General features: G+C 44.0%; 1 protein-coding gene across 2 annotated transcripts in view; it reads right to left on the bottom strand.

The window, feature by feature from the left end:
- Positions 1 to 19,970, bottom strand: part of LOC119790894 (metal transporter CNNM4) — a 72,749-nt gene extending 52,779 nt beyond the window's left edge. The window contains exon 1 of one of the 2 annotated variants that reach the window (XM_038296638.1): positions 18,424 to 19,970. In XM_038296638.1, coding sequence (XP_038152566.1) covers positions 18,424 to 19,924 — 1,501 coding nt within the window. In that variant the 5' untranslated portion in view covers positions 19,925 to 19,970. The remainder of the gene's footprint in view (positions 1 to 18,423) is intronic. The other variant, XM_038296639.1, reaches the window with a different exon arrangement.
- Positions 19,971 to 23,316: the final 3,346 nt, after the last annotated feature.

Here is a 23,316-nt window from a genome sequence, read left to right on the forward strand (position 1 = left end):
TTATTTCAGTATAGTAAGGGAAAAAAGTCAGAATTCTGACTTTTTTCTCAGAATTCTGACTGAATTCTGACAATAAAAAAAAGTCAGAATTCTGAGATTAAAGTCAGAATTCTGACTTTTTTCCCATACTAAACTGAAATTTTTTTTTAAAAATCTGTCAACTTTTTTTTTTTTCAGTGGCCCTAATCCTCTTCCGTAAACTTAGGTGCATTTTATTGATGTAATTTTAAATGCACAGAGATACATTGACGAGATCCTGAGGCCCATTGTTGAGCCTTAAATTCAAAAACATCGTCTCATGTAGCAGCAGGATAATGCACGGCCCCATGTTACAAGAATCTGTCAACAATTATTGGAAGCTGAAAATGTCCCAGTTCCTACATGGCCGGCCTACTCACTGGACACGTCAGCCATTGAGCATTTTTGGGATGCTCTGGATCAACTCTTTGTGAAGAAGATGTGTTGCATAGGTGGTCACACCAGATACTGACTGGTTTTCTTAGCCCCCCCAAATAAAACAGAACTGTACCTTTCAGAGTTGGCTTTTATTGTGGGCATCCTAAGCCACTAATTATGATGTCTAATCAGCATGGTGATATGCTGGTCCCCTCCCTGATCTGACCAGTGATGACATGTTTAGCCGCATGTCGTCATTCAACCGCTGGTTGTCTAGGTGGTGTCCTGAAAACAACGTGGGCTACATTAATAATTGGCAATCCTTTTGGGAAAAGCCTGGTCTGATTCGGAGAGACGGCATCCATCCCACTTTGGATGGTGCAGCTCTTCTTTCTAGGAATCTGGCCACATTTATTAGTCCTCCAAAACCCTGACCACCCAGGGTGCAGACCAGGAAGCAGAGTTGCAGTTTAACACACATCTCTGCAGCTTCTCTACTGTTACCCACTCTTTACTCCATCCAGACAGTGTCTTGCCCACGACCAAAATCTAATAAATTAGCAAAGATTCCCAAAGGAGTAAATCATGATAATCTAATTAAAATCAAAATAACTCCAATTGGGGAAAAAGTTAAAACAATTAAATGTGGTCTGTTTAACATAAGATCGCTTTCCTCTAAAAGTCTACTAGTTAATGACTTGATTTGTGATAATCACATTGACTTGTTTTGCCTTACAGAAACCTGGCTGCAGCAAGAGGATTATGTGAGCATAAATGAGGCAACTTCTTCAAGCTATTTAAATTTTCACATACCCAGAAGTTCTGGGCGAGGAGGAGGAGTAGCAACAATCTTCCAGTCTGACTTACTGATTACTCCCAAAACAGTTAATACCTACAACTCTTTTGAACATTTAACCCTTAATTTCCCTGATCCAAATTTCAAGGCAAGAAAACCTCTTCTTTTTGTAACTTTGTATCGTCCACCAGGTCCTTACTCTGAATTTTTAGATGAGTTTTCAGAGTTCCTTTCTGATTTGGTATTAAATACTGACAGGGTCATCATAGTGGGAGATTTTAACATCCATGCTGACATTGAAGGCGATAGCTTAAGAGCAGCCTTTAATGCTATCTTAGACACTATTGGCTTTGTTCAAAATGTGAATAGTCCCACACATTCTCATCTTCATACTTTGGATCTTGTGCTGACATACGGCATAGAATGTGAAGAAATAACAGCATTTCCTCACAACCCTGTCCTCTCTGACCACTTTCTAATAACCTTCAGGATTACTTTAACAGAGTTCTCCTCCCCCAAAAGAAGGTTCAATTTTAGTAGATCTTTATCAGATAGTGCAGTTATAAATTTTAAAGAATCTGCTTCACTTTCTTTCTCCTCTGTGTCGCTGAGCAGTGCTGCAGAGTGCAAAAGCTTAGCTTATTCCCCTTCACAGGTTGATGATTTTGTTGATGGGGTTGCTAGTTCTCTGCGTATTGCCTTAGACAACGCAGCTCCTTTGAAAATGAAAACCGTTAAAAATAGAAAGCTTGCTCCTTGGTTTAATGCAGAGCTGCGTACTTTGAAGCAAAATGCTAGGAAACTGGAGAGAAAATATTGCTCCACAGCCCTGCGGGAGTCCTTCCTAGTCTGTAAAAATGGTTTACTGCTGTATAAGAGGACCCTTTGTAAAGCAAGAGCAGCATACTTCTCCTCATTAATAGAGGAGAATAAGAATAATCCTAGATTTCTTTTTAATACAGTTGCCAAACTCACCCAGAGCCATAGCTCTGTTAACCCGTCCATTCCACCTGCTCTTAGCAGCAATGATTTTATGCGATTCTTTAGAAATAAGATTGATCTTATTAAAAATAAGATCATAAGCACTCCTCTATCCGCGATTGTACCTGAGGTAGGCATGGAATCTGAACCGGGTTTAGACTGCTTTGATCCAGTTGAACTTTCTGAATTAGCAAAATTATTGTCTTCATCTAAGCCTTCAACTTGTATGTTAGATCCAGTTCCAACCAGGTTATTTAAGGAGGTATTCCCTTTGATCTCCTCCTCCATTTTAGATGTGATTAATCTATCTCTGTTACAGGGATATGTACCTAAAGCTTTTAAGGTTGCTGTAATTAAACCTCTGCTTAAGAAACCGTCTCTTGACCCAGATGACTTGGTCAATTATAGACCTATATCCAATCTTCCTTTTTTATCCAAAATTCTTGAGAAAGTAGTTGTCAAACAAGTTTGCGATCACTTCCACCATAATGAACTTTTTGAAGAGTTTCAGTCTGGCTTTAGAGCTCATCATAGCACTGAAACAGCTCTGGTGAAAGTCACTAATGATATTCTCATGGCCTCAGATAATGGACTTGTATTTGTGCTCGTCCTGTTGGATCTTAGTGCTGCATTTGATACAGTTGACCATAATATTCTTTTAGAAAGACTTTAATATTTTGTTGGAATTAAAGGAACAGCTCCAGACTGGTTTAAATCTTATCTATCTGATCGAATTCAGTTTGTTCATGTTAATGATAGATCTTCAACACACTCAAAGGTTACCTGTGGAGTACCACAGGGATCAGTGCTAGGACCAATTCTCTTTACTTTATACATGCTCCCAATTGGTAGAGTTATTAGACAGCATGGGATTAATTTCCACTGTTATGCTGATGATACCCAGCTATATCTGTCTATAAATCCAGATGAAGCTAACCCATTACATAAATTACAGGCATGTCTTGAAGGCATAAAAACCTGGATGACTCTTAACTTTCTGCTTCTGAATGCAGACAAAACAGAAGTTATAGTCTTTGGACCAGAGTCTCTGAAAAAGAAACTGATTAGTCAGTCACTTCATTTGGATGGGATTAAACTGATTTCAGATAATAAAGTAAAAAATCTTGGTGTTATTTTTGATCAGGACCTGTCATTTAAATCCCATATCAAAGAGGTTTCTAGAATTTCCATCTTTCATCTGAGGAACATTGCAAAAATTAGAAATCTCCTGTCCAGGGGTGATGCTGAGAAACTAGTCCATGCATTTGTTACTTCAAGGCTGGACTATTGTAATTCTTTACTATCAGGAAGTCCACAAACTGTAGTTAAAAGCCTTCAGCTGATCCAAAATGCTGCAGCCAGAGTTCTGATGAAAATTAAAAAGAGAGATCATATCTCTCCTATCCTGGCTTCTCTTCATTGGCTTCCTGTTAAATCAAGAATAGAATTTAAAATCCTCCTTCTCACATATAAAGCCTTAAATGGCCAAGCTCCATCTTATATCAGAGATCTGATTGTTCCTTATGTTCCTAACAGAGCACTTCGCTCTCAATCTGCAGGTTTACTAGTGGTTCCTAGAATTTCTAAAAGTAGAATGGGAGGCAGATCTTTTAGTTATCAGGCTCCTCTCCTGTGGAACCAACTACCAGTTTTAGTCCGTGAGGCAGACACCCTGTCTACTTTTAAGGCTAGACTTAAAACTTTCCTTTTTGATAACGCTTATAGTTAGGGTGGCTCAGGTTATCCTGAGCTATCTCTATAGTTATGCTGCTATAGGCTTAGACTTTTGGAGGACATAGGGACCCCCATTTCATCATTCTGCTTCATTCTCTCTCTGTTCTCCTATTCTGCAGAATCTGTTAGTTCAATCTCTAACCTTCTGCTCTCTCTGCTTTTCCTCAGAGTAGCTTTGCCTCGTCTGTTCCTGTTTGGCTGTGACTCCATCCTGGAAAGAAACATCAGCTGTGCTGCTTCCATCAACACCTTTGTTTATAGATGTTGGAGATCGGCCTGTTTTCCAGTGTGGTCCTGTTTCTCTGACCGTGACTGACTGGATGTGCTCTCTTCGTCCTCTGGAATGGGAGCTGCCTTGGAGCTCGTCTGCTTGGCTGTGTGTTTCCTGGACGGGGCCGCCTTTTACAGCTGCTTTTTGTATCTCTGCTTCTGTCTCATTGAACCCCAGTCGGCCTCGGCAGATGGCCGCTCACACTGAGCCTGGTTCTGCTAGAGGTTTCTTCCTGTTAAAAGGGAGTTTTTCCTCTCCACTGTCGCTACAAGCATGCTTAGTGTGAGGGATTGTATTTGAGTCAATGAGTCAATGCAATCAACTGGTTTTCCTTAGATAGAAAACTTTGTATCAATCTGACTGTATGATCTGGTTGAACTGTAAAGTGCCTTGAAATGACATGTGTTGTGAATTTGGCGCTATATAAATAAACTGAATTGAATTGAAATTGAATTGAAGCTTTTAAGCGAAATGTCTTCAACCTTGGAAACAAAGTCCAGTGGATTGTTTTTAATTTTCTTTTTTTGGAATGACTATGACCTGGATGACTGAGAACCTTCACCAGCATATCTGCGTTAACTGCGATACACACGCAGACGACCTGGTTTCTGAGTATAAATCAGCTGCAAGGGGGTTCAAGTCAACCCCGCAGTATATGCCTGTGATCGTCCACAATAAGCTGTGAGTTTAAAACGTTGTGGAACAGTAATCTTCCACTGTTTGTATATGAGAGCTACACCTATAGATAATATATGGTAAATCAGAGGTTCCTAAATAGTTGCAATGGAACAGAGTGAAAACACCCAAAATATGCATGAATTACTAAACTTTCTATTGATTTATAGTCATTAATCTAAAAAAATATATTTTTTTTTATTATTTTATCTATATTAAATGTTCAATATTGTTAATTATTTTAAGGTCGTAGGGAAGCAGCTGTTCCAACTGTTTCATTTTCGAATTCTCCCGAGTGGTGCACGACTTTACACGAGTGAATAAAGTGAATGTGATTGGTCGTTTATCAAGGGGGCGGGATTGTTGTAGCAGAAGGTTCGCAAGCATGTTTGGTTGCGGCTGGTGTCTCAGTAGCATCTTGCTAACCAGTTAGCAACTTAGTGCTAGTAGGTTCCCAATGGGAAATTCCATTGGGACCAAGTAGCACTAAATAGGTGACTTAGAAACGACGCTGTCAAGGAACGCTATGGACAGAGGAAACATGCAAGAGGAGGAGAGTTTAGTGTCGGAGGTCGTGGATGAGTCTCCTCCGTCATAAATTTTTTAATTAGAGGAGGAAAGCGGGATGAAGATGTTGTGGAAGAGGACGCCAGGGCGGCAGAAGCTTGGTTTGGTGTAGAAGGCTTCCAGCCGTACATGTTTGAGCCCTTGCCTCGCAACGCTGCCAGTTCTGTTAGCTCTACGCCTGCTGAAGACACAGACGTCCATCCCCGTGAACACTGGGACGGAACTCAATGGGAAAGGAAATGATTCTGATTTCTTATTTCAACCGTTGCCTATATTAGCTGCAACATATAAATCAAGATGCTTTGATCAATAAAATGTGATTGACAGATGACCGTTGATATATGATTGGCTGAATTTAGGTGTTCAGGCTGACGTAGAACTAACTGGCCTGTATGGGATACCGAAAAAAAAAACCCACAAATTTTTAGACAGGCTAAAAGGTTTTATTGTTAAATAGAAAAAATATTCTAACTTTTATTATTTATTAATTTATTAGACAGAAATAAACAAACTCATAAATAAAAATGTCTAATTATTTTGAGAGGCCTTCATTATCCTCAGGGATCGCATCACACTATGACTGTCCCCCACTCTGCAAAAGGCATCTGACAACACCGTCTGTGTTTTAAGAACCGAGAGCATCTGAACATCTGATATGAGGAAAAATAAAGAAAAGTTGAAAGTTTTGTGATTTATTGCAAGGATCTGATTAAACCTCCTCCCGCTTCACGCCTACAGGCCATCTCGGCTCTATAGCTTCCTCCTTGCAGCTGATAAGGCCAAAAATGGTTAGCTGACCTCGAAGCCCCCATGCTGTCTTGGTCCCTCCCTACGCAGGTCACCCTAAAGGGTCTTGTGAAAAGGCTTTAGATATTCACAACCAGAATACAAAGTGTCCCAAACAAAAAGGTTGGAAATGAGGAGAAAAGGGCCCAGATTAACATTTCTAAAGGACTCATCAGAAAGAATTGCATCTGAAAACCTGCAGGGTGTTAAACCCCACCAGCTGACGGTGGAAGGAAATCCTCTCCAACCAAGGCAGGAAAGTTTCTGGAATGATACACGTGTGAAATAAGAAAAAGTAAAGATGTCTGTCAGCTGTCTGATAAATAGCGAGATTTTTTTTCACAATTTAATAACTGAAGTTCAGGATAGAGACGGATACCTGTATATCACACAGCTTTAAGTTTTGTAGAGTTTTGTAGTCCTGTTCTGAAATAAAACAGCTTATAGACACCTGGAGGTCTGCTTCTTACAGATTTTAGACAAATTTGGGTCTAAAAACACAAAACAGGAATCCTCTTTTTTAATGTATGGAGTGAAATTTGTTCCATTAAATCCATCTCAATGCATTGTTTTACACCATTTTTTCTCCCACGCTTATTATATTTGATCACTGCTGCACTTTATGGAATGGAAATTTCATGAAAGCTGTATAAAACAAAATTTCGTTAAAAGATGTCTAAGTGTAATTATCATTGAAAAGAATAGGTTTTGTAAATGGAAATTTGAAAAAAAAAAAAGACATCCACAAATAAGACTTAGAAAAACATTTTAATCACGAAAATTATTGAAGTAACTTTGCTGTTTTCTAAGATTTTATTTCTTCTTTTTTTTCTTCTTCAAATTTTCAGGGTTTTTTTCTGAGATTTAGTTTCTTTAATGATATAGTTTTTGGAGTGCATTTTACAGATCACGTTCTCTTCATGTTTGGGGCGGACTTTCTTCTGGCGTAAAGACAATTTTCTATTGGTCTGCATGGATGTTAGCAACAACCTTTTTATTGGTCAAGAATGAGAGTTTGTATTGGGCTTGAAGGGAGGAGAATGCAATCTCTAATATGTGTGAAAAATAATGAAAAACACAAAACATATTAGGGCTGAAAAAAGAAATCTGAATTTATCTCAACTAATTTAAAAATCGGTTCAACGTTAAAAGTATAAAGAATGTAAAACATGCTTTTAGCTGACAGAGCAACACACTTAGAGCAGTAATTATACCAAAATAAAAAAATATATATATAAATATTTTGCATTTAAGATAAAAATCTTTTTCGTCTGTCAATATGCTTTATCCAGAACTCCTCAAGTGGAACAGTTTTATTTTCACTTGGTTAATCTTAAAGTCCCCTTTCCGATTATTAATCAATTAATCAAAAAATAATCAACATATTAATTGATTAACAAAATAATCGTTAGCTGCAAACCTAAAACATACTGTAAAAAATAAAAATTAAAATGAGGAAAAAAGCAAAGTTAATCTTAAAGCCGTTGGGAAATCATATTTAAATGTCAAATAATTCTGGCTTAAACATGTATATAAATGTACTCTTTATCAGACTATATTGTCCCAAAATTTAGAAAATTTCTATTTAAAACAACATCCTGTCTTAAAATCTGTTTATTTCCGTTATCTTATCCAGGCCAGTTAGTTATACGTCAGCCTGAACACCTAAATTCAGCAAATCATATATCAACGGTCATCTGTCAATCACATTTTTTGCGGACATCACATCTTGATTCATATGTCGCAGCTAATATACGCAACGGCTGAATTAAGAAATCAGAATAATTCCCTTTCCCATTGAGTTCCGTCCCAGTGTTCACAGGGATGGATGTCTGTGTCTTCAGCAGACGTAGAGCTAACAGAACTGGCAGCGTTGCGAGGCAAGGGCTCAAACATGTACGGCTGGAAGCCTTCTACACCAAATGGTTGGAACAGCCGCTTCCCTACAACTTTAAACCCCTTTTTTGATTTTTCAAACAAAAACAATTTAAGTATGACATTTTTTTAAGTCCAAAATTGACATTAAAAACCCGCTCTTTACATAAACCAATAATGGAACAAAATTCTCTCTATAATCAATTGCCTGGCTGATCTATCTGAGCCCTAAATGTTATTAATTGAAAATAAACCCTGTAATCTAATCAAATATTCTTTCCTATTGACTTTTAAAAGGGTTGACAATGATAAGATAAAGAATATAAGTAGCATTATCACATCCCAACAAGGAGAACATCTACTAAATATTGCAGCCTTTTTCTCTCTCCTCATCACCTTCAGCTTGATGCTGTAAACGATTTGTCCACAATCTGCACACGAGAACTTGGACATGAATCCTGTTTTACTTTCAGACAGCAGCGCTTTGATCAATAAGCCTTTCAGAGGAAACAGTGAAAACAGTTTGCAGAGTCTCATAAACAGATTTGGAACAGAAGTGGCAGATTTACTGCAGTCAACTCCCCTGCAGGAAGAGCATGGCCTCCTGAGAAGCAGAACCGGATCAGAAATAATCTTTGGCCACTGAGGAGGGAAATCTAACAGGACGGCTGCGGCCAAACGTTAAGCAGTGATGCAAACGTTGCACTTGGCTGTCGAAGTGGCTTTGGGTTTTTTCACATCTCTGTGGTTTGTTCCAAAGTCTTTTATGAGGAAGAGACGCTACTTTTTGCAAAAAGGAAATTATTTTACCGGATTGTTTTTGCAGATGAAAGAAACAGATTATATTTAATATCATCCTGTTTCAGCAAAGGTTACCTTTAGAGATGAGCCAATCAGGATTTTCCAGGCTATATTTTAGTTTTCTGTACAATTTTATCCTCAATAGGAAGAAGGATTGCACTCTTTAGGGGAGCGTTGGGTTAGTGGTTAGAGCCTTAGAGGGCTCTACAGGCAGGGTCGCTGAGCATCACCCCTTTGGTGATTTCCATTTCACTCTGAATTTCCGACTTCCAAGCAGAACATTTCAACATTACCAGCCCTAAAAGTTGGAATTATCAGACCGAAGTCGGAGCAACATAAAAGAAGTCGACTTCAACATCTAACAATGACTGTTATTAGCTGTTTTTTTTTATTTAGATGACATTTATTCAGTCATTTGCTAACATTAAGTTAGCAAATTTGTTATTCACAAATTAGACTGAATTTGATTGATCTTATCAACTAACTACTAACTACTAATAAAAAAAAGGAACTTTTCTCTTGCGTTAAGAGGATCATTCCATACATTAAGAGCTAAACATTTTTTTTTACAATATGTTGAAAAAAAGAGAATCAGTTAGGGCTGAAACAATGAGATTAATCTTAATCAATTAATTAAATAACTCATTTAGTAAACGATAAACATTAACAGGAGTATAAATACTGTAAAATATGCCTTTAGCTGTCAGATCAACCCACTTAGACCTGTAATTATACCAGAATTAGTGTTGCACAGATAATGGCAGTACCAACAAATAGGACACCAATACTATTTAGAGAGCCAAAAGTTTATTTAACTATTGTCACCCATTCCAGGTAGGCAATAAAAAGTTCTACTGGATTCACTTTGTATCAGTCATTTTCCTGCTTCACAAAGGTAGGCAGCAGCTTGATAAAGCCATGATGGCAATTATTTTACATCCAAGTAGTATGAAGTTCTTCATATATAAACACACATCAATTTCAAACAGATGGTATCGGTATCAGCCAATACTGCAGAGCCAGGAATCGTGGCCAAAAAATGGCAAAACTGATCAAATTTGTTGCTGCTATAGGCTTAGACTGCTGGAGGACATAGGAACCCCGATTTCATCATTCTGCTTCATTCTATATCTATTCTCCCACTCTGCAGAATCTGTTAGTTCAATCTCTAACATTCTGCTCTCTCTGCTTTTTCTCATAGTAGCTTCATCTGGTCTGTTCCTGTTTGGCTGTGACGTCATCCTGGAGAGAAATATCAGCTGTGCTGCTGCCATCAACACCTTTGTTTATAGATGTAGGAGATCTGCCTCTGACTGTGACTGGCTGGATGTGCTCTCTTCATCCTCTGACATGGCAGCTGGCTCGGAGCTCGTCTGCCTGGCTGTGTGTTTCCTGGACGGGGCCGCCTTTGGAGCTGGTTCACAGTTGCTTTTTATGTCTCTGCTTCTGTCTCTTTAACTCCAGTCGGCCTCAGCAGATGGCCGCTCACACTGAGCCTGGTTCTGCTGGAGGTTCCTTCCTGTTAAAAGGGAGTTTTTCCTCTCCACAGTCGCTACAAGCATGCTTAGTGTGAAGGATTGGCTTCGATTCAATGAGTCGATGCAATCAACTGGTTTTCCTTAGATAGAAAACTCTGAATCAATCTGACTGGATGATCAGGTGAACTGTAAAGTGCCTTGAGATGACATGTGTTGTGAATTATATAGAAATAAACTGAATAGAATTTAATCCTGATAACTGTGCAGAAGCTCAGGGCCTCATCCTTTAGGGTGGATCCTGAGCTAACGAAATAGGCATCTAATCATGGTTAAACACAAAGGAAACAGAAACAGAAAAAATGAGTTCGTGGAATCCTCAAAGTTTAAACATATTTATAAAGTAGTGTCTATGTTTTAAAAAGTGAATCTTTGCTGCTGCAGTTATTTTAATAGATTTTGTTTTGGGGGTGAAAATAAATTGGAACGTCTATAAATACACGCCGCTATCTAGTATTGATCAGTGCAGAGGGGGGTGGAGGGGGTGAAGGCATCAGTGGCTGGGTTTGATTATGGACACATTTTGGCCGCACTATGTGCTAGTGAGGGGGGATTTACCATGAGGCAATACTAGGCAGTTGCTCAGGGCCCCAAGTTCCTGGGAGCCCCATAAAACTCTTTTTACCTGTATGGTTTAGGCTTGTCGCCGATATTGGCAAAAAAATGCGTATCGGCAAAGTATGTAAAATGCCGATCCAGACTGCCGATCCAGTTTTTTAAAAAAAATCCGGTCCGTATTTTCCAGTTTCGCCGATTGAAACGATCCATTCCACTATTTTGCGCCAGTGTTTCCCTGTTTTGCATTTTTATTAAAACTTACAGTAATACTTGCACCTTTAACTGTTTACGGTTTTACTGTTCACTGTGCAATTTCAGATTGCTATTCATAATGTTGTCCAGTTTGTGTTTATCTCTTAATAAACAGGAAAGTTTGTTGTTACCAAGCATTGTGTTTTATTCAATCTCACCTAATTTAGCTGGCTAGATGTTATCAAGAGTACTAAAACCCTTTTCAACATGAGTCTTACAACTAAGGCTAAATACTTTAACTTAAACTTAAATACATGCTCGGATAGGCTGGTATCGGCCAGTATCGGTATCGGATAGGAAGTCCAAAAACAATATCGGTATCGGATCGGAAGTGCAAAAACCTGGATCGGGACATCTCTAGTATGGTTAATAGAACTATTCCTTAATTGTGCACATTAGTTATGTCTTTGATTTAAAAAAAACGTTATACCTTATAATAATAAGTGTGTCTCAGCCCCCCCTTTCAGTGTCCGCCATATTGGATTAGTCCATTTGCTGCACATGTTCAGAAAGGTCCAAACAGACAGCAGCAAACCATTTGAAACCAAACAATGCAAAGAGCAGTGTTGCCAACTTAGCGCTTAGGCGCTATATTTAGCGACTTTTCAGACCCCTCTAGTGCTTCTTCAAAGAAGCGCCTAGTGTCAAATCTAGTGACTTTTTTCTGCTACTGGAGACTGGCAACACCATATAAAAGCAGCGAACTCTGCTCTCCCGAGCGAGTAGGTTTATAACCCCGCCTCCTGCTCTCCTCTATCTTGTCTGCTGTCATGATTCATGCAGATATTATTTCATTTAAATGAAAAATGGAGAACAGATAAGCAGATCATGGCTTGTCTACAGTGAAAAGAAGGACTGAAAAATAAAAATAACGAACTCATCACTTATCCCGTGCAGTCGTACACCCATCTGGAATAACCCTGACATTCTACAAAACAATAATGTGATAAACTTTCCGTACTGGAAGAATAAAGGTATTACATATCTGGATCATTTGTTTGAAGGTACGGAGTTTATCACATTCGCTAGATTAAACTTGGAGTGGGGCTCGGGATTTGCACTTTGCTGTGTTGTGTGGCTTTCTTCTTCTTCGGATTGGTGCTGTGGGACCGGTGTTGGGGGGGAGTCGTTCGGGGGCCGGGGTCGGGGTGGGGGCGCTGGCGCCGGCGCCGGGGGTTTTTTGGGCATTGCCCGGCCCTACTGCGGGGTGGGTCTGGGGTGGGTCCTGGGGTCTGGGATCCCTGGGGCGCATTGCCCTTGGGCGGGGTCCCCGGTGGGGGTTCGGGGGTTCGGGTTCTGTGGGGAGTGCTGCTTGGGTTCTGGGCCGGTGTACGCCCGGCTGTCTGTCCCTGCTGCCACGGCCTCTGGTGTGCCGGGGTGCCTCGGGGCCTGCTGGGCTGGGGGTGGGGCATGGACATTAACACCTATGGCAAGTGCTTACCCCCTCACGGGTTTGCACTCTGTAAGTGGGGGAAGGGGAGGGAGGGGGAGTAGGTATGATCTCGGCCTGGATGTCTTCTGTCGCTTGTGTGGTGAGTAGCTTGATTGTTATTGTAGGGGAGGGATTACATCTCCGGAGGGGGGGTGGGGGGTGGTGATAGAGGGAAGGAGATCTTTGAAGGGCTTCGGGTCTGGCTCCCTGTCTTGGTCCTGGTCCGTGCTGCCCCCTGGTGGGGCTTCGTCCGGGGTGGGGGCTCTGCGTGTTGCGCGTTGGCTGGCCGGCTGGGGTTGTCCCCCCCCTTATTCATTTATTTATTTATTTTTTTTTTTTTTTCTTATCTTCCTTTTATATTTTTTTATTAATTTAATTTATTTATTTATTTTTTTATTTATCTACTTATTTATTTATTTATTTATTTTTTTTTTTTGGATGGACAGGACGGGGGGGTGGTGGTGGTGTCGGCTCCGTGCCCGGCTGGCTGGTGGGTCCTGCTGCCGGTCCCGTGCCCCCGGGCTATGGTGGTGAAACTGGTGGGGCCCCCTTCTCTGGGGGGGCTCTCGGGGAACGGGGGTGCCTATTGGAGTCAGCGGGGGAGCTGGCTCCCTGGGAGTGCAGCAAGCACCCCAGTCCTTTGCTCCCCATCCCCGAAATCCTCCCTCTGCCTGCTCCATCACTCTGCCACACATGTAGGTTTTTGGGGAGGGGGTCGTTACTGGAGGGCCACACCTTCTGATGACGTCCCCCACACCAATTTTATTTTGCATTTTAGACACTTCCATCTACATCATTTTCACAACACACATCTATGTAGGGCATTTTCGGGGGGTGGGGGTCAGGGCCACAGGGGGGGGGGGGCTTATTTTATGGGCCTCACCACGGTCGGCCTCCTCCATCCCCTCTCGCATCTAGACATTGAGGGTTGAGGGTTGTCGAAGGGGGGGGGTGTGCTGGCACCGTCTATCTCCTGGAGGGGGGGTGGAGTGTGCCGGACACCCCCTCTTGGTACTCCCAGTTTTAATTGCATCTGAGAGCAACACGCAACAACACCACATCCGAGCGGGCGCAGGGAGGATCGGGGTCTTCTCACACCCCTGTTCTCCGGCTGCCGCCTGGAGTCTGGGGCCTGGAGGAAGAGCGGGCCGCCTGGTCCGTGGTTTTGGCTGGGGCTGGCTGCGGGGCCTAGGTGGCCTGCTGGTGGCGGGGCTGTCACCTCTGCTCTCCCCAAAGAAGGTTGGATGGAGGGGCATGAAGTGCCTGGTTGAAGGTTTTTTTTTTTTTTTTTTTTTTTTTTTTTTCTTTCTGTTCGGGGGGGGGGGGCGGTTCTGGTTGGGTGGCCGGCGCGGGATGGGTGGGCCCCGGTCCCGGGGGGGGCTCTTGCTGGGGGTGGTCCGGTCCGTGTGCGGGGTGGGGGGCCGGGCTTGAAGCAGGAAAGAGATGGGTTGGTGTGGCGGTGTCGCCGCTCCCCTCCCCTCACATCCGGATTTTAGGTTCACTTATGGGGTCATCCGATAGTCCCGGGACCGACCACCGGTGTCACCGGGTTTTTGGTCCTGGTATTATTGGATGTGAGTGTTATGTGTGAATGTGTGTCCGCGTTGTTATTTTCTTTATTTATTATTATTATTATTTTATTCAATTTTTTTTTTTTTTTTTTTTTTTTTCCTGTGGTACGAGTGGGGGCACTAGGGAGGGAAGGCATGATTGAGATGGTGTGTTTTTTTTTTTTTTTCTCCCAGGTTGGGGTCTCAACCGCACCCTCTCCCAAATACATCTCAAGTCTCCGCTAAGTGCGGAGCCCATTCCCCCCGTCCTGCTCTCCCTCCGCTGGCTTGCGTCGGGGCTCACCGGTGCACTGGTGGAGCTGGGGGTGGATGCCCGGGGGACTGCTGGCTCATTCCTGGCGGCCTCTCCGCTGGCCCCGGCCGGCCGGGGCTTTGCTGGGGCTCCTGTCTGGGGATCGGGTGCCCTTGGGGCCTCGGATCCCTGGGGCCTGGGACTGGATCCGCTTCGGGGTGGGGCTGGGTATTGTTCGGGGATTTTCGGGGTCGGTGCCGGTGCCTTCGCTACGATGCCGGTTCCTGGGCGGTGTTTCTTTCCTATGCCGGTTCTGTGGTACCGGGTCGGGGGGGGGGGGGCGGAGCTGCACGGCATGGTGGGGTGCGGGTCTTGGGTCCTGTTTTGGGCTCCGGTTTTTCCGCTCGCACTTCTCCTCTTGCCTATTTATTTTAATTGTAATTATTAATTAATTAATTAATTTACCTATTTATTTATGTTTTTTTTTCTCTTCCTCGGTGGGGGGGAGCGGTTGCGGGCGGGTCGGTGTCTGGTGTCCGCTGTCGCATTGTGGGGGCATTGTTTTTTTTTTTTTTTTTTTTTTTTTTTTTCTTCTTCCTTTGGGGGGTTTGGCATGTCTGTTTTCTCGGGGGGCGGGCGGGCCTGCTGGGTGGGGGTCCTGCTGGCGGCGCGCCGCTGGTGTGTGGGGGTCCGGGCGGCTCCGGCGGGGGTAGTGTTGGGGGGCCGGTCTGGGTGGGCTGGCTGCGCTGGCTAGGTATTCGGGTGGGTTTTCCCTCCTGGAGGCATGGCGGGGCTGCTCTGTTCCAGCTGATCGCGGCGGGTGGGGCTGCGGGGCGGGTGGGGGCCTGGAGTGGCTATGGCCGGCGCGTGGTGGGGGGCCGGGGCGGCGGAGCTGCTCTGGCCGCGTGTCAGGGCCTGGTGCGGGCGGCGGGGGGGGGCGGCGGACGTGGCTGGGGTGCTTTGGCTTCGTCCGGTGGTTGGGCGGCGCGGTTCGCTCCGCTCTGGCTTTGTGCTGCCCCTCGGGCTGCTGGGGGGGGTGGTTGCGCCGGCTGCGGTCTGCTCTTCTTGCGGTTTTGCGCCGGGCGGCTTTTCTGCTCTGGGGCTGATTCTGTGCGCGGTGTGTTTCGTTGCGCGCTGTTGGCATCGGTCTTGGTGGGGTGGGGCTGCGCTTTGGGCCGGGGGGGGCGTTTTGGGGGGGTCCCGCGGCGCTCGCGGCCGGTTCGCGGCGGATGCGCATGGGCCCCGGCCGGGGGCGGGGCCGCCTGAGTGTTTTCCTGGGTGGTGCGGTCGCGGTGGGTGTTGCGGCCGGTCGCCGGGGCTTGGTGCTGGGGGGCGGGGCGTGTTTCGGTGCTCTGTGGGGCTGGGGCGTTTCGGTCGGCGCCGTGGGGGGGCTGGTGTTCGGTGCCCGGCCCTACTTCGGGGTGGCCGGCTGCCGGCGGGGCCCGCTGACTCGTCCCCGCGGCTCCACGGGGCGCCGGCATGGCGGTGGCTGGGGGGCTTCTTCGTGGCTGTCTCTCCTCCTGCCTTGGTGGGGTCTGGTTTCCGGGGCTGGCCCCGCCTTGGTGCCTTCGCTTCTGGGGTCCCCTTGGGCGCCTGGGGCTTTGGGTCTCCCGGCGCTGGACTCAGTGCTCTGGGGGGTGTGCCTCTCCGGCTCTCCACAACCACTATTGAGCATTTTTTCTATGGTTAAAACTTTACATGCACAAGTTCACCCTCACAAACAACTAAAGGTGCTAGGCTTCAGGTACTTAGAGATTCACTTCCAAACAGAAACCCCACATTCATATCTTCAGGTAACACAGAGTACATGTCAGACTTAATAACATTACGTTAGCGATAGTTTCAAGGTGTTTGCTTTATTGTATATCTCGTACCATGTTTTTTGGTTGTGCTGTTTTTTTTTTTTTTTTTTTTTTTTTTTTTTTCCCTTCTCATTACAGGTGTTGAAGCAGACTGAAAATGTTTTGTCATTGTCTCCTTCCTATCTCCTCTTTCTTTCATCTTTTGTCCTGTTTTTTTCTTTTTCTTTTTCCTTCTTCTTCTTCTGTTTTTCTGCTCTACTTACATTGCAGTGTCCATATGAACTGTAAAACTCCCTGCATAATTATAATAAAGCAATTTATATACATGAAACAAGTGGAGCAGTATGGCAATTGCCATACCGCTACACTTGTGAAAGTAAAATCTGTTGGGCTCCTTTTGGCATCAAGACAATTATTCTTATTGCCACCTTGCCAGACAGGACACTGTAAAAAAAAAAAAAAAAGAAAAAGAAAAAAAAAAAAAAGAAAAGAAGGACTGGGTTATTTACTTTAGCCGTCGCCTTTTTGGAAACACAGGAATCAGCTAAGTGAGCTTAGTGCTTGGAAAAAAATCTTTCATTCCTTTTGAGACAGCATGAAAAGTCAGCTGAGTACAAAACAGAGAGGAAAACAAGAAGATGGAACAGAAGAGAGGGACAAAACCTGGAACAAATAATGGATGTCTATTCTATTCAAATTTCTAGATCTAGAAAGGGGCCAACAGGGGCCTGTGCCCATGTGGATCATGTCCTGGCCCCTGTACTGAAGATATAATACTCTAATGATGATATGCGCTAGAAACAAACATGGTTACTGATAGGTCCTTTGGATCTATTTACAAATTCTGTTTTACTAATTATTCAAAAACAATAAAGTGATAGCTTCAATTGCACTGAGATAGGATCCCACTTTTCATCTGCTAAATGTTTTTTTCAAAACAAAATAAAAAACAAAGTCTAATTTTTAAAGCTGAATTTTTCCGCTTTTCTTGGGTTCTGATTCAGATTTGATAGAAAATGGTAATTTTAACTTAAATGAAGGCAAAAACATGTAAAATACCTAAATTATGAATGTATATTGAGCTAATAAGACATAGAATTTTAATCAAACCTAATTGAATAGAAATTTTAACTTCATGCAGCTCTCCTAAAGTCGTAGGGAAGCGGCTGTTCCAACTGTTGCATTTCCTAATTCTCCTGAGTGGTGCACGACTTTACACGAGTGAATAAAGTGAATGTGATTGGTCGATTATCAAGGGGGGCGGGATTGTTGCAGAGGAAGGTTCGCAAGCATGTTTGGTTGTGGCCGCTGTCTTGGAAGCATCTTGCTAACCAGTTAGCAACTTAGTGCTAGTAGTATTCCCAATGGGAAATTCCATTGGGACTAAGTAGCACTAAATTGGTGACTTAGAAACGACGCTGTCAAGGAACGCTATGGACAGAGGAAACATGCAAGAGGAGGAGAGTTTAGTGTCGGAGGTCGTGGATGAGTCTCCTCCGTCATCCATTTTTTATTTAGAGGAGGAAAGCGGGGATGAAGATGTTGTGGAAGAGGACGCCAGGGCGGCAGAAGCTTGGTTTGGTGTAGAAGGCTTCCAGCCGTACATGTTTGAGCCCTTGCCTCGCAACGCTGCCAGTTCTGTTAGCTCTACGCCTGCTGAAGACACAGACGTTCATCCCCGTGAACACTGGGACGGAACTCAATGGGAAAGGAAATAATTCTTATTCCAACCGTTGCATATATTAGCTGCTACATATGAATCAAGATGCTATGACTGAAAAAATTTGATTGACAGATGACCGTTGTTATATGATTGGCCGAATTTAGGTTTTCAGGCTGACGTATAACTAACTGGCCTGCAGAAGATAACGGAAAAAAATACAGATTTTAGGACAAATTTTCCAAATTTTGGAACATTATCGTCTGATAAAGAGTACATTTATACACATGTTTAAGCCAGAATGATCTGACATTTAAATATGATTTCCCTACGACTTTAATATATTTGAATTCCAAAACCTGTTTTTTATTTCATGCTTTTCTGGGTCCCCATGGAAAGCTGGTCTCCTTTGGTCTAGGACCGCCACTGCCCATAACCCTAATATTGGCTCCATCATAAAACCTGCTCTGGTAGCAAACCGGAGCGCGCGCGCACTGACCTTTCTTGAACTCCTCCAGCATGGTGTCCAGCTTGGTGTCGTGGAACACGAAGTGCACCGGGTGATTGTAGAACTTGGTGATGGTCTTCAGGTTGGTGCAGTCGTCCGGGTCCACGAACGCCAGGTCCTTGACGTACAGGATGTCCACGATGTTGGACCTCTCCTCGTCGAACACGGGGATGCGCGTGTAGCCGCTCTCCATGATCTCCGACATGGTGTTAAAGTCCAGCACGGCGTCCGCCTGGATCATGAAGCAGTTGGCCAGCGGGGTCATCACGTCCTCCACCGTCTTGTTGCGGAGCTCCAGGGCTCCCTGGATCATGTTCAGCTCCTCCTTGTCCAGGTCGTTGTAGGGCTCCGTGACCCGCAGCATCCCCACCAGCTTCTCCCGGTTGTACACGGTGCCGATCTCCTGACCCAGCAGGACGTCCAGCAGCTTGCTGACCGGGAAGGAGAGCGGGAAGGTGAGGAGCATGAAGAGCTTGGTGACCATGATGGTGTTGGCTCCCACCGCCAGTCCGTGGCGGGAGCACAGCGCCTGAGGGACGATCTCCCCGAAGATAACGATGCCGATGGTGGAGGCTACCACCGCGCCCAGGCCGGAGCCGATCAGGTCATCCAGGAGGATGGTGAGGGTGGTGTTGACCAGGACGTTTCCGAGCAGCAGGGAGCAGAGCAGGTAGTTCCCCTTACTGCGGATAGGCTCGATCTTCCTGGCGTATTTCTTCTCCTTGTCGGTGCCGCAGCTCTGGACGATGCGCAGCTCCATGGGGTCCAGCGCCATGAGCCCGAGGTTCAAGCCGCTGAACATCCCGGAGAGCACCAGCAGGCAGGAGATCAGGATCACCTGCAGCCACATGGGCAGCAGGGACTTCTTCTCCTCCACCACAAGCACCCTGCCGTCGTTCTCCCCCAGCATCAGCCACCTGGAGCCATCCTGGCTCAGCGTGCACAGCGCGTACTCCTTCTGCGGCTCGCTTTTACGCAGCGGCTTAACGCGCACGCTGAGCAGCCCGGAGGTTCCCCGGCTGGACACGTTCATGTAGCTCCCGACTTTGATGTCCTTTGTAAAGTCCACACATGTCCGCTCCGGCGTGTCCATCATGCCGCTGCCTCCCCTGGCCGCGGAGACCGCCTCCTCCTGCTCCTCCTCCTCCTCTTCCTCCCCGCCGCTCTCCGGTACCTCCGTGAAGCGGATCTGCGTCCAGGCGCCCGAGTGGAGCTGCACCCCGTAGAACCGGAGCAGGACGGTGCTCTCCTCGGTCACCTGGATGACACCGTCGTCATTGGTGCTGGACGGCTTGTCGCTCCTCTCCACCCGCATGCCGAGCACCTGGCTCCCGCCGCTGACCCGGGCGGATCCAGCCGCCGCTGCGGTCTCCGTCCGGCCGCCCACCGCGCTCCACAGGCAGATAATGACGGTGAGAGCGTAACCCTGCTGGCCGCTCCATTCTGTCGCCATGTTTGTTTCTCTGCTCGGCGACCCGGGAGCTGACGTCATTTACTCATGTTGGAGAGGCTCCGCCCCCCTCCGGCCCCCCATCCAACAACACACACACACACACACCGGACAGCTCCAGGTTTGACTGGTAAACAGCCACTAATGCTCTGCGGTGCGCCCCACGCTGCCACCGGTTAGTCACTCATTTGAAGCGTGAGCCAGCTGCTGTTACATAAAGACCAATGGCATCTGTAACCACCCATCCCCCCCACCGCATCATCCCGCATCCCTCTGGCACCGAGCCCGCACCAGGATGCTGGATGCGGACATATCAGACTAGCACAGGCGCGCTCCCTCCACACAGCATTCATCATATCTCTGTTACATAACCAGGCTGCCTCTGGAGGAATGCAGACACAATCAAAGTAATAATAACAAAAAACAAAATTAACAAATTAGTTAATTTATTAATTTAAAACTCTGTTGGGTTACCATCAGTTTATCTCCATGGCTGCCTTCAAAAGCGTTTAGAAGATTGTCAGTTGTTTTGATTTTTGTATTTATTATTAGTTCCTAATATGCAATAAGGCCAATAACATGTTTTGTTGTCCTAAATCGACACCTGCTGGACAAAGGTGGAGTTCAGGGAGTTTGATGGTCCAGGATTTCTGTCTAAATTTATTTTGCATCTTCAGTGGCGGAGCTAGATTATTTTTCTTTTTGGTGTGGGGGGACCAGGCTAATAATGGTGTTTCTTTCCTAAAATAATTGCTATTGTTTCAGGTAATTATTTTCTAGAATAGTGTTGCAATCAAAGAACGTGTTTTGTAAACAGATATTTGAAGGAAAAGAAACTCACAGTTCAGAAATTGATCTTTTAAAATGTTGAATCAATAAAAGGTTTTGAAAGTAATTTCTCTGTTTTTACAAATTGTATTAATTTAATTTAAATTATTTATTCTATAATAAAATTTTTTTAATGTATTATTTTTCATATTCATTTTTTCTAAAATTGTACTTTTTCTTGATGATTTTTAAAGCAAATGTAAATTGACATGAAAAATGAGTTTACTCTTTAAAGTTTGAAAATGTTGTTTTTTTTATATTTTACTTTTCAAAATTTCCAGTTCTCATTTTTTATAATTTTATGAATGGCATTTTTTATTTTTTATTTTTCATCCTCAGCAGTTGGTCGCTCACACTGAGCCTGGTTCTCCTGGAGGTTTCTTCCTGTTAAAATTGAGTTTTTCCTCTCCACTGTCACTACAAGCATGCCTTATGTGAGGGATTGCCTTCAAGTCAATGAGTCGATGCATCAACTGGTTTTCCTTAGATAGAAAATTTTAAATCAATCTGACTGGATGATCTGGTGAACTGGAAAGTGCTGTGAGATGACGTGTTGTGAATTGGTGCTATAGAAATAAACTGAATTGAATTAAATTTAATTTAAAAATGTAATCATTTTATATTCTTTTTTTATTTGGATTTCATAAATCACATATTAATCACTTAAAACATGACATTTAGAATATAAAATCTGTTGAAAAACTTTTGAAGAAAAATCATGAAATATATACATGAAAAAATATTAACAATCATGTGTAGAATATGCATCACCAGACCCTCTAACCACCGTCAGCATATATATTACAGTAAGCAGATGTCCCCGGCTAAAGCTGTCTCCAGGATTGTCCCGGTTTTACCGTATGATGAATGAGGGGGGAATTGTTGCTTATAGACTGTTGAAGACTACTAGCAACATTCTACATTGTAGTTGACTGTTATTACTATAGAGAGCTTGTGGGCACGTTTCATGGAGGACCAGCTGTTACTGTAGCTGGTTGCGTTGCTGTTAATGTAAAAATGAGGAACAGCAGTAGATTTGAGACGGGATTACATCCCCCCTTAAATAAAACATCAAAATTATCCACCGTATAAAACTGCATCCAATCATCACTCCAAAATTTAAATTAAATGCATTCCTTAGAATCCAAGGTACTACTGCTGTCCAGAGGGAAACAAGCAAACCAACATGGCGGCGCCCGTAACATTCAGGAAGTTTGCGGAGAGTCAGGTGAAGAAGACAGCTTTTGGTGAATTTACTTGACAGAGTCGGCTTTTAGGATGTGGGCAGAGGTTTTCAAGTAAGGAAGTAGAAATACTTTGTTACTGTACTTCACTTTTTAGGTATCTATGCTTTACTCCATTACTTATTTTTCCTCCTACTTCTGACTTCTACTCTAGTGTGATTGGATGAGTCATGTAATGCAAACACTCATTGGTTAGCTAAAGGAAATCCTCAGAAGCAAGCAGGTGTTCTTCAAACTGCAAACATGAATTGTCTATGCCATTCTACAATGTCGGATTCAGAGAAAGATGTTGAAATGTCTGAAAGATCGGACACAGGCTAGAGCCTATCGGGAGACGGAGACCAACAGGACCTCCCTCATCCTTGGCCCTATCTCAAAGAAATTTGTTGTAAAATTGAGCTTTCAATTCATATAGTGGCATCTGGCTGTTATTCAAAGGTCACTTTATAGTTCTATACTTTAAGTAGTTTTTGGAGCACATACTTTTTCACTTTTACTTGAGTAAAGAGGTCAAGTTGATACTTCAACTTTTACCAGAGTGTTTTTAAACTGCAGTATCTATACTTCTACTTAAGTAACAAATGTGTTAACTTTTGACACCACTGGAAGTGGATACGACAAACGATGGTCTAATCAGGGCTTACAGATACAGGAAACAATGAGAGGAGTTGAGGTTCATCACACTGCTGAGCAGAATCATCACTGGAAATCTTGTGGCACGGTAGGGAAGCTAGTATTTTTGGAATGTCTAAAGTTTCATGATTACAGAGGCTGAGTGTAAGGAGATGAAGCGATCTGCACATGCGCTCTTTGTTATATGAGAACTGAGCCAGAACTGAACCGCGCCGGGCCCTACTGATGAACTAGTACCATGTTAGCGTGGTTCTGTTGTGTCTGGCACAGTTCAGTTTTGCGCGTTTACACTAAGCAGTTATCTCGGTTACCGTGCTCGGACCAATCTCAGCACGGTTTCAAAAGGCTAGTGTTAATGAGGATATGGATTCAGCTTTTGTAATATTTCGTGGCCAAATGTATTTGCTGACTCCTGGCAAGATGTTTTAACCCTTTATAGGGCAGGTTAGCGTTTTTGATCATTGGCACACCCCTTACAAATGGAGTCCCCCACTTCCCTCAATTAGTTCTAGAAGCACAAGATCTATATCCAGCCATTCAGCAAAGATGCTGCTACATGGCTGTACATCTTTTTTTGGTATTTGACCAATTAGATGAGCCCTTGAGTGAGATATTACCTACTGTAAATTAAGTTGAAAAAGAAAGTTATCAAGTTAAGAAAAAAGGTAAAAATCTAAATGCTCATGGAGCAGTGGTTTAGCCCTGTTGCCTTGAAGCAAGAAGGTTTGG

The sequence above is a fragment of the Cyprinodon tularosa genome, unplaced genomic scaffold (genome assembly GCF_016077235.1).
Source record: "Cyprinodon tularosa strain WSP-4 unplaced genomic scaffold, ASM1607723v1 ctg374, whole genome shotgun sequence".
NCBI classification, from domain to species: domain Eukaryota; kingdom Metazoa; phylum Chordata; class Actinopteri; order Cyprinodontiformes; family Cyprinodontidae; genus Cyprinodon; species Cyprinodon tularosa.